Source organism: Empidonax traillii, unplaced genomic scaffold (genome assembly GCF_003031625.1).
Source record: "Empidonax traillii isolate 1590-97213 ecotype Southwest subspecies unplaced genomic scaffold, ASM303162v1 scaffold1391:size172105, whole genome shotgun sequence".
NCBI lineage: Eukaryota > Metazoa > Chordata > Aves > Passeriformes > Tyrannidae > Empidonax > Empidonax traillii.
In genome coordinates this window covers 125,119-136,824 of record NW_020956584.1, presented here as the reverse complement: position 1 = coordinate 136,824, position 11,706 = coordinate 125,119, and the positions used below count along the sequence as shown (strand labels likewise).

At 42.3% G+C, this 11,706-nt stretch overlaps 1 protein-coding gene across 1 annotated transcript; it reads right to left on the bottom strand.

Annotated features, from left to right (window-relative positions):
- Positions 1-3,308: 3,308 nt before the first annotated feature.
- LOC114069897 (mucin-6-like) lies at positions 3,309-9,252 on the bottom strand. The gene is made up of 4 exons (XM_027907007.1): positions 8,508-9,252; positions 5,621-5,723; positions 3,695-3,869; positions 3,309-3,560 (listed from the first exon to the last, which is right to left on the bottom strand). Exons 1-4 carry the CDS (start codon positions 9,250-9,252, stop codon positions 3,558-3,560), a joined length of 1,026 nt encoding a protein of 341 aa, XP_027762808.1. The 3' UTR covers positions 3,309-3,557.
- Positions 9,253-11,706: the final 2,454 nt, after the last annotated feature.

The following is an 11,706-nucleotide window of genomic DNA, read 5'->3' as shown; positions in this document are numbered from 1 at the left end:
TTTTTTTTTTTTTTTTTTTTTTTTTTTTTTTTTTTTTTTTTGCAGAGGTCAGGCTTTTAACCTTGTTGAAGGGAAGTTGTTTTAGATGTGGTACTCAAGGATTTCAGCTGGAAATAGCTAGTAAACATTCTGCTTCAGTACCTTTAACGGGTACTTCCTCTGCTCTGAGTTGAAAGAACCAATGTACTGCTGCTCAGTAAGGTTAAATCAGATGTTAATGTAGAGTCAAACCTTTGTAAAGTTGTCTACTGGATGGGAGGGCATATTCCAGGATGTGTTTGAATCTGATTCAAGTGAACATTTGTGTTGAGTGTCACCAATCTTTGTATTTGAAAAATGTCACAGGACCAGAGTATTAAAGTATTAATTGTGTAATATTTTACATCCTATGTTTTCTGATCTTTGGAAAGTCGATTGAAAACAAAAGCTGTTCTTAATCCTTTTGCTTATCTCTAATAATGAGGTGAGCTTCTCTGGTAGGTGGTGAATGAGTATATACTTGTTCCTTGTTACTCAGTGAAGTTAAATATTTTGTTCTCTGTTTTTTCTGTTTTCCATCAGGCTTCACAAGTAGTAGTCCTAATGATGTGATACAATTAACTGCAGGGTCTAGTATTGTATAAAAGAAATGAGAGGAAATGGGCCCTTGAAGGGCTCTAAGGCATGCACTCGTAGATGAAAATGTAATTTTAAACAATATTTTCCCCATGTACATTAATGGTAAAACTTCAGAGGTTCAATACCCGATATCTGAACAGTTCCTTTCTGTCAGTGGCAAAAATGTCCAACATGGTGTAGAAAACTTCTGTTGAAACCTGAAGTGGAATACTCAAAAACGTTCAGCTTTTATAGTGGTTTTTACAACCAGAGTCTTTTTGTTTCACATCAGCAAACTCTTTGCAGCCTCTCTGCAGTAGTAAGTGGACAGAAATTTGCCTTGAGGTGCAAACAAAGGCTGCAAAACCAAAGCAGGTGAGGTAGCCCAGTTAGAAACCGTGGGCAGTTGTCAGTGAGAACTCCAGATCATGATGAACAAACTCATCTGCTGCTGACGTGAGAAGTGAACCTCAGACCAAGATTTCCTCAAGGTTATTTAAAGGCAGCCTGGGACTGGTGTCTCACACACATACAGACAAGTATGCCCATGAAGTAAAGGTTTTGGGTGATAGTGATGACACTGAAAATGCACTTAAATGAGGCTGCTGTCATGTTGCCCAGTGCACAGCAGGGGACAGGATTCTCCATGATTGAGCTTTTTGTTTTCAGTGCTTTGAGTTTAAAAGATGGAACTGGGAGATTATAACTGGATTTGGTTGAAGGGTAGTGATTGTGCTTGAGTACAAGAGAAAAATGAGGAACAAAGGTTTTGCTGTGATGTGTGGATTTTGGGGGATATGTTTTGTTTTTCCAGAAATGGCTGGTAAATATGGATATTAAGACTGAAAATTTGGCTAAAGGCCCGGTCTTTCTGCAAAAGTTCTCTTGAACAATTGGCCCCTTTAAGGCCTTTTAAATAATTCTTAATGAAGACTCTTCGATCATAAATATTGTTGTTGAAAATCTTCACGAGCAGTTCCTGCAGTCATGTTGGGCAGTTGGCAAAATACTAATGGGATACCTTCTGTTTTTTTCCTCTGGATGCTGTATGTCTCATTATTAGTCCTGTTATGTTAACCGTGCTGTTGGCTGCTACATTACAAGTCTGATGTGCTGATCTAAAGGGAGTCTTAACAAAGACAGGGGAGGAGCTTCTGTTTCATATATTCAAAATCCTGTTGTATATCTGTGTCCCCCCGTCCCCCCCCCCCCCGAAAAATGTTCTGTGCCCTCATTAAAGGACACCTTGAGAACTGCACTACTTTATTTCACTCTGCTTTGGTTCAAGCTGTGCTAAAATGTGCATTAAAACATGGGAAGGAGGGAGGGGTAAGGGAAAAGTGTCTTTTCAGTGGTGACTGTGTTAAGCTTATGACTGTTCACTCTTTATATTAAATGTCAGCTCAATGAAGCCATGAGCAGAAAAGTGAACAAATTAAAGACAAATACTTGATTTTTTTTTTTTGTTTGTGAATGATGGTTAACTTACCAGTGATGTATCCTGTCAAGCAGACAAAGTAATTTCTGCAGTAAACAGTGTTATTGTTTTTAAGTGCAGTATTTTCAGGCATTGACATGTGAAAATAACTGAATAGCAAAACAGGTAGCATATGTTCATTCTTGACCTACACTCCAGTATGTAACATTTATGGTGATTGTCTTATTTGTATAAAACAAAGTTCTGTCAAATTAAGTGGAGAATTTTCATATAGAAGACTATATATTAGACTATATTCATCAGAAGAACGTATTAAGATTAAATAAATGATTAGAACAGTAATCAAACTGTCCTTTTTTTGTCTGGGAGCAAAAAAGTATAAGAAATATCTGCATGGAATGGTTGTTGTGAAACAATTGATTTGATTCCTTTCTGAAAACTAGTGGGTTTTGTTCACTTGAATCTTATCTGGTCTAAAGATCTCTGTTCCCTCCAGTGAGTGGGTTTGGTTTTGTTGCTGTGTTTGGTCACATGTCTACTGTAAAAAACAAAACAAACAAACCAACCAAAACCTTGATGTAAAATCTTTCTTCCCAGAGTGCTTAATAACAGTAAGTACATTAACAGTGCAGACTGCAGTAAACTGGAGTAGCAGTGGGATGTGGTTGGGGCTAAGCAGCCCACACCTGTATTACATAGGGGCAGGAGTTGTAAAAAGTTGATGTCACTGTAAATAGTACTCAAACTGCTAAATAACATCACTTAAGCTTTAAATGTATGCTTCAGATTCTTCTCTAAAACTTGCTAAAACAGAAAAAAAATACACTATGAGCTTTTATGCATTCATACAGCTTTTTCTTAAATGATTTGCAAAAAAGTAATAAAGAATTCTCTTGACTGGCAGCAAGTAGAAATTGCTTCTGAGTGAACCTGTGTCCTGTTAAAAGCGTATGGGCTCTGATTTCTTGCACAGAAATGCCCTCAAATTTCGGTGTTATCCAAAAGCCATTATGTGTCTGCGTTAGTAATGTTTCTAGGGTGCATGTAGAAACCTCACAATTAGCTTTTGGTTCATGGAGCACCTTCCTTGCTTTCCAACAGCACTCATCTATGGATGATGAGCACAAGTGCTGCGGCCTACCTTCAGAGGAAAGGGAATGGGTCAGTTCTCCCAGTGAAGTAGTGGCCTATTCCACAGCTCCTTACTTTAACTAGTGAACCTAACAGACTATTTTCAGTTAAAATAATTGGCCAAATAATGAAAAGTTAATTTAATTCCTTCTACTTTATTTGAAAGTCACATTTCTGTTACTGTACAGTACATGGGCCAGTTTTTAGCCTCTGGTTAAATATATCACCCTGAACAAGGCCAGTCTCTGACATGGTCTTCCTTCCCGAACTTCACACTGCCCATTCTTTCTTTCTTTCTTTCTTCTCTGCACCCCACCCTCCTGATCAGGAATAATTTATCTCTCAAGTTCACTGATAGTCCAGGCAGCTGCTCAGAAGCCTGACTGCAGGTCTATCCTGGATAATCAGTACAAGAGAACCCAACAATGAGCAGTCACTATGAAAGTATTAAATTGTGATCAGTGTTTAATTAAAAAAAAAAAAAAACAACAAACCAACAACAAAACAACAGTATCTGAGGCCTGGCTAGTGTACGCAACTGTCAAAGTTACAAACACAACCACTGAATACAGTTATGTCTGTAGTGAGCCTTTTTCCAGGGTCATCTGGGTCTTGGCATGGTAGTTGGAGTTCCTTCTTAAGAAGCTGAAGTGGCCGACAGCAGCCGCATGCTGTGGTGACCATCATGTTCTCAACATTCAGCCTGTTTGGAAGAGAGGGAGAATGAGCTGGCATTTGGATACAGCATTTTAGTCTTCAGGCTTTTCAAATATTTGCACTTTCTTTTTTTTTCCCTGTGGTGGGAGGTTCAGAGGAAAGAGCACGACCCTCAGCTTAATGGTTCTGTCAACTAGAGAACTACAGACAGTGCAGCAAGTGACTGACATTCTCACAATGGGTGCTGCAAGAGCTCAAGTGTACTGAGCTGCTGCCTTCCTTTTTAAAAGAGGGTGTTCTCATCATCTCTTGGGCCTCAGACCTCACTGAAAAACTAATAAGATTTGATTTCCCAGAAGTTTGCACTTCTGAACATTGTCATGTAACTGTGGATCTAATCCTTTTAAAGCTGTGCTTTGGACTACTTAAAGTTTGCAAAAGGTCTCTGGTGTGGCCTGTTAACACAAATGCTAAATTGTGCTGTTCCCTTTTCATGGTTCATGGAGGAAGGAAAATCCCTCTCTTCCTCTGAGCAGTTAGCACCAGAATTTAAGCTGGTGACTGCACAGTAATATCAGTTCTGGGTTGTAAGGTCACTTAGCAAAGCTATAGTAGACTTGCACGTATCTTGCTGACTTCATGGTAATAAAGCACAGGTAGGTAAAGTGACTGCTTGAACAGGCAGGTGAGGCTTTGAGTCTCTCACGATGATACTGCTGTTTTCTTATGCTGTTGATTCCTGACAGTGTTCAGCCTGCTGCTGGACTTGGTTCTGTCTGTGTCAGTGGGCAGCAGTATAAAGGTAGGCTAGAATTCAGCTATGGGAACAAGAGACTTAAAAAAAATATTTTTTTTTTTTTAAATCTCTTTTGAAAGGAAGAAAAGTTTGCTTGGTTGCAGTTAAAGCTGGGTTTTAACTCCAACTTTTTAAATTATTGTGACAAACCTTACCTCTAAAAATTTTCCTCTGGGGTTCACAGCCATTTTGAATATTCTCAGGATACAAAGTCAGTTTTTAGAATGCTAGGGGACACCTGAGCTTGCTTTGAAAGGGGATAGCTTTTAGATTCAGGATTAATTTAAATTAGTTATTGCAAAGGAAAAACTCTTCATTGCTTTCCTATTCTTGAACACTGTATTGGCTTGGATTGTTGGGGATTTTAATTTTTTCTCCCAAATAACTGTGAACTAATACTGCTACACTGTATTGAAGCCTTGATTTTCTGTTGAATACTCTCCTGTTGGGCAAGCAGAACTGCACAGGCTCAGACAGCACACTTGCAATTATAAAATATACCTGAACTACATTAATAGGAGAATGTTATGAAACAACTGAAGTGAAATTATGTACCTTAGATGAAATTACTTATTTTACTGTCTTAGCTATTTGAAAATGGGTATTTGTAGTCTAAACAACCTTTTCTATCTTTAAAAAGCAAACAAACAAAACCAAATTCCCAACAATCAAAACAACAAAATAGCTCCCCAAACCTATAGCGTTGATGTCTGTTTATTAAAAAAAAAAAAACAGCCAAACAAACAAAAAAACTCAACAAAAACTTAGGGAAGTGAGATGACATTCCTTGTTTAGAATGTAAATCTCCATACAATAAATGACCTTATGAACGTTGGTTTTAGTTATCTGCTTTATATGGCACCACAGTATATTACTGGGTGGATTCTAACCACATTCTAACCCTGATTTTAAGGAGCAGTAGTTCATAAAATACCACTCCTTACAGACGACCAAGTAAGAAAAACAACTTCAGTACTCTGCAGCCTCTCAGCTATCCTTACTTTGTTGAAGATGGACATGATCCTTCACATCGGCTTAAAGTGACATTTGCGGAACAGCCTTTGTAAGTTATTTTTTCTTCATATTCAACTTCTCTACAGTGGTCTGTAAAATGTAAAAAAAAAAGTTATGGCAGAAATTTATCCTGGTCTTCTTGAGTGACCTTTGTTAGATGCCAGAAGCCTCCATACTTGGTTGCATGGAAAACCATTCTTACTGCATGAGATAATTAAGAAATCACAAGTGAGTAACACAGCAAGAGGAGATTTTAAACTGGGTGCTGAAGGTGCATGAGACACTTACCCTGGAGGACAACTAAGAACAGAGAGGTTGGTGGAATTACAAATGAGCAAAAAAAATCCTGTTAAGAACATAGTGCAAATTCAATCCAGCAGGAAAAAACTAATTCTCTACTGAGAACACAAAGATGCATGTAAAACAACCAACTGTCTCATTCTGGTGGAGTTATTTCTGGTTCTCAGACATTGTAGTAGATTTTACTTACTGGAAAAATGCTTAGCTTACTCATTTTAAGGATGTATTTTCTGTAGGCAGACGTAAGTTCACAACTTTCCTTACAAGACAGAATGCCTAATGGTACATAGCAGGTAATGATTACATGTACCAATCTCATATTTTCTCCTGACTTGAAGCACGACACTTAAGCACTGTATGAAGCTAAAAGCTGACAGAAAACATAGGTTTTCCAAGAAGTTTAAACATAGTGTTTGAAGTTTATTTGAAGGAGAACAAAGATGTTGAATACTACAAAGGCCATTCATGCACCACTCACACGTGCTCCTGCACAAGGATCTCTTGAGCACATTCAGGTTCTGTGGTTAAAGAAAGGTTACAGATTAAACCAGTTAATACTGTAGTATATGTTTGGGATTTTCTTAACTGGAAAATAAAACAACTAATAACTGGACAGTAGACTAAGACTGGAAGGAGCAAAGTCAGTAATGTCAGGTTGGGAAGATAATGTTTGGAAGCACTTCCCTTAGGAAAAGAATGTGAACAAAATCCAAAGCAGGCTCTTAAACCCTAACTATACTGTGGAAAATCCTTCTGCTTATGAGAGCTATGCTTGAATTCCCATTCTGTGAGGTGAAAATCATGAGAATGAAGGGCAAGCAGGGTCAAATCCTGCCTCCTTGTGTCAAACTGTCATTTCCCAGTGCTCGAGCAGTCAGTCAGGTTGAGGCTCTTTTCTGCTAAAACTGAAATGAGCCTCTTTGGTACTGCAGCACTTGTGTGACAGCAGGATGAAGGACAGACTTGCATTTGATCATTTCTCTGCAAGTAGGTAATTCTGCCATGCCTTGTGGCTGAGCTGACTGACCTGGCCAAGCTGCACTCTGACAGTGTTAATGGTGGAAATGGAGATGGAAGGTTCAGCTACAGGTAACTGTACCCACCGTTCTATATTGATTCTCGCATCACTCTTTGAGAATAGTAGTTAACCATAAATACAGTTTTCTTAAATGACTATTTGGAACCCTTTGTATAAATCAGTGTTCTGGATTAAGACTGATGTCTTGGTTGAATGGAGCATGGTATTCTGCTTTGTTCATTTTTCCTTCCTGTTAGAGCCAAGTTCCTGGTTCAGTGGATCTGACTGTAATGACAAAATGAAGGACTCTGTGTGAGGACTCCCAACTAAGGAAGTAGGATATTCATCTGTGGGAAAGTTTTGAACACGTGCTTCAAAAAGATACAAATACTTATAATCTCATTATTAAGGAGAGTAGAAAAGGGGCAGGCCTACTAGGATGCCTCATATCCCTCCTGATTCTTGAAAAAGATAAGGCAAGTGAAGAATGTAAACTTTTGCAAGTGATACTCTGCTTTCTTTAGGAATTAAATACACAGAAAAGAGAACAAGCAGTGAAGGCAGCATATGACAACAGAGAAGGCAATAGGGAACAAGGCAGTATGATGTGGCTAAAGTACACATTGCACATAGTTTCTCCTTTGTATGTTAAAAGCTCCCAAAAGAGAATGCAGAGTGGCTCAAACTGTAAACAGTAGTTAAACAAACAGTAGTTAAAACAAATCAACACCCAAAAAGAAACCATGCGGTAAAAGTGCATTCATAGACTGAATAGTGCGTGTGTCACTGGTTTATTTTTAGGAGGTGTTAAACCATATCCTAGAAAGCACTGATTAAAAACTGCCTGTTTCTAAATAAGAGTAGAAACTAGGCCTCTGCTACTTATACAGGGTACAGTTACAATCTTAGACACCTCTTGTGCATCCTCACCATGTTCCTGACTCCTATACTGGAGATCCTAAAGTAGGACAGTTCCATTTCAAAGCAGTAGACAGATATTGCTTTGTGTGCATCACTTTACATGAAATGGTGTGGAAATTATAGAAAGTGGTATTCCTTCAATCAAAAAATATTAGGTGATCAATTATGCACAGGAACCAAAAAAAACCATCTCTATCTTAAACACTGTGAAAACAGTATCCAGCAGAAGAGATAACAAAAATGCTGAACTGTGCAGGGTATATGAGAGCTAACAAGAGGGCTGCAGGGTAAGTCAAAAGATACCTTCTATTTGGACAAGCTGTCTTTCTTACAGTGCTTTGGAAGATCAGGAAAGAGAGGTTCTGTGACTCTCCTGATCGACATCCTGTCAGACTCTTTAACTCATGCTTTTTAATGTCTACAGTATTGTATAGCAGGGAACCGGCTTATGAAATCTAAGACATCAGACAACTACTCTACAAAAATATAATTGCATAAGGGGCAAAAAGAAAAGATGGAGCCATTGGGTACAAATGGTATCGTAAAGAATATGTAAAGAAAAAATTCATGCATTCATTAAAATAAAAAAAAAGTTTTAAAAGCATGATACAGGAAATGCTATGGATATACATTACCATGTGGAACTGTCACTGGCACAATAGAAGACAAGGACGTTGAAAGTCGAGAGGTGAAAGAAGGAGATGATGATGTGCGGGCAGTGGTTAATGTTGTGGTTCGCAAGGTGCTTCTTTCAATCGACTCTGTAGAAGCAGTAGTGATCACTAGGGGAGTGAATGTCGTTGTTGTAGATAAAACAGTCGGGACCAACAGTGGAGTGGATTTGGCAGAGATACTGGTAGGAATGGCTGGTGAAGATGTTTTGCCATATGGAGACAATGTGGTGTTTTGGAAAGAAGAATACGGAGTACTCTCAGCAGACCTAAATGTGGAAGTAGCGAGGGGTGTAGGTGTAGGCATTGTGCTGACAGTTGAGGCCAAAGAAGAGAATGTGGATGAGGCAGTGGATGGCAGCCGGGTGCTGAGTGAGCTGCTGGGGGCAGGCGAAGAGCTGGGATTTGGAGATGATGTTGCCAGAGGGAGTTCTGTGCTGCTTGGTGGGCTGGTCCCTGTGGAGACAGAGGTCTTGGAGGTGCTGCTGATGGAGGTGGAGGCCGTGGTCTTGTGTGTGGTCAGAGGTGGCTCAATGTGTGGCACTGTTGACTTGTGGGTGAAGGCTGCTAGGAGAAAAGCACAGGTCAGTTGAGGATGAGGGAAAGGAGGTGGGCAGAAGCCTTTGGCTAAGGCAATGAGCAAGAAAGCAGCCCTATATTGCACGGTGTATTCCTGAGAAAAGAGGGAGGTTTGGACTTCTGTCTCCATCCATAAGCCTCCACATCACACTTCGACTCAGTCATGGCCCCTCGGTGTGCTAGGCAATGGTGGGGTGACCCTGGCTGGATGCAAAGTGCCCACCCAGCCACTTGCTCACTCCCCCTCTTCAGGCATTGTGGAGAGAACTGCAAATACCAAAGCAAGAACAGCCAAGCGTGCCTGGATCAAGACATTTTTAGAAGCAAAGACAGTAAAGGAAAAACAAAGCAAGATCCACCCATCAGATGCAAAGGCAGTCACTCCTTCCCACCACTGGCCAATGCCCAGCCAGTCTCCAAGCAATGGCTACTTTTGAAAAACTGCCTTGCCCCTCCATTGCACTGCTCAGCATGACTTTCTGTGACAGGGAGTGTCTCCTTGGCCACTGGCTTTGCATTATGCTGCTGTGTCCCTGAAGGACCTCATGGCCACTCCTTGCCCACTCCCAGGCTGGCAGGAGGAGAAACACGGAAGGCCTGGATGCTGTGCTAGCACTCCTCAACAATCACTAAAGCACTTGTGAATCATCAACACTGGCTCAGACCTGCAGCTAAAACATAGCACCAGGAACCCTGCTAGGAACAGAAATTGGCTCTAGCCCAAGCAGAGTCATTGTCAGGCCCAGGACTGCACCAAGAACCAGGCTGGCAGTGGGAATGGAGGGCTGACAACTGAAACAAGTGCACAAGTACGGTGTGGTCCTTGGATGGAATGCTAGAGGCAGAGATGGACGGATGGACAAATGAAAGGAAGGAAGAGAGCTGGGAATATTAGGTAGAAGCAGCAGGAAGGTGGTTGTGAGCCTTACCAGGCTGTGAGGAGCTCAGCCATGTTGAAGATACAGTGGAAGAAGCAGAAGGAGCAGGGGATGGCACTGTGCTGGTTTTGGCTGTGGTGGGTGCAGAGGACTCTGTTGTAGGAGACTCTTGTGGAGCACTTGTCATGGTGGAAGAAGGCATGGGCCTCAGGCTCGTAGGTGTAGGCCTGGGTCTGGTGCTTGGAGCTGCTGTGGAATAGAGTGTGGAAGTGGGAGCAGATGGCAGCCGGGTGCTGAGTGGGCTGCTGGGGGCAGGTGGAGAGCTGGGATTTGGAGATGTTGTTGCCAGAGGGAGTTCTGTGCTGCTTGGTGGACTGATCTCTGTGGAGACAGAGGCCTTGGAGGTGCTGCTGATGGAGGTGGAGGCTGTGGTCTTGTGTGTGGTCAGAGGTGGCTCAATGTGTGGCTCGGTTGACTTTTTATGGGTGAAGGCTGTTGGGAGGAACATACAGGTTCAATGAGGGTGAGAGCAAAGGGGAAGGTAAAGCAGGTGGGCACAAGTCAATGATGGGATACAAGCAAAGAGTGCAGTGCTGTCCTGCACTGATTATTTCTGGAACAGGGAGGACTGGGACTGTGGGTCCTGTCCACAAGTTGCTGTCTGCTTACTCCACTGAAAAGGGGGGAAATGGACAGAGTGCCTTCTTACAGGCAAGATCCCTCTGTCTCTTCCTGGCAGAGTATCCTTTCCATATGAACATGTATATTCCTCCAAGGAATAGGCAAGACATACAGACTGTAGCCCCTGAGACTGACTGGCCAGGTTACACTGGAGAGTCGAGTGCCCCATGGCCATAGCAAAGGACAGCAACCACAGTGCTGATGTAAGAAGGACTGGGAATGGAGAGCAAAAACTGAAACAACAGTCTAAGGCACGTGCACTGCTAGAAATGACGGGAAAAGGGAGAGCAGGCAGAAGCAGCAGACAGGTAGGAGGAGCCTTACCAGGCTGTGAGGAGCTCAGCCATGTTGAAAACACAGTGGAGGAGGCAGAAGGAGCAGGCGATGGCACTGTGCTGGTTTTGGCTGTGGTGGGTGCAGAGGACTCTGTTGTAGGAGACTCCTGTGGAGCACTTGCCCTTGGGGACGAGGGTTTGGGCCTCAGGGTTGTGGGTGTAGGCCTGGGGCTGGTGCTTGGAGCTGCTGTGGAATAGAGTGTGGAAGTGGGAGCAGATGGCAGCCGGGTGCTGAGTGGGCTGCTGGGGGCAGGCGGAGAGCTGGGATTTGGAGATGATGTTGCCAGAGGGAGTTCTGTGCTGCTTGGTGGACTGGTCCCTGTGGAGACAGAGGTCTTGGAGGTGCTGCTGATGGAGGTGGAGGCTGTGGTCTTGTGTGTGGTCAGAGGTGGCTCAATGTGTGGCTCAGTCGACTTTTTATGGGTGAAGGCTGTTGGGAGGAAAGCACAGGTCAGTTGAAGATGAGGGCAGAAGGCAAGGGCAAATGAGGTGAGCAGAAGTCTTGGACTAAAGTGTTGGGCAAGAAAAGGAGCCCTGTATCACACTGAGTCTCTTTGGTCAAGATTATGGCTTCTGGCTCCTTCCTGGAGCCTCCGTGTCCTGCTTAGATCCTGTTATGGCCAAAGTGTGTGCGAGGTGATGGTGTAGTGACCTGACTGGATGCAAAGTTCCTACCCAGCCACTCGCTCA

What these genes read in the sequence shown, in the direction of transcription:
- LOC114069897 (XM_027907007.1), bottom strand. Translation starts at nt 9,252, where the DNA reads ATGGAGACAGAAGTCCAAACCTCCCTCTTTTCTCAGGAATACACCGTG. An exon ending in GCCAGTGACAGTTCCACATG is followed by an intron (nt 5,724 to 8,507) that starts GTAATGTATATC and finishes TACATTTTACAG; the next exon opens with ACCACTGTAGAGAAGTTGAA. An exon ending in TCATGTCCATCTTCAACAAA is followed by an intron (nt 3,870 to 5,620) that starts GTAAGGATAGCT and finishes TCTTCCAAACAG; the next exon opens with GCTGAATGTTGAGAACATGA.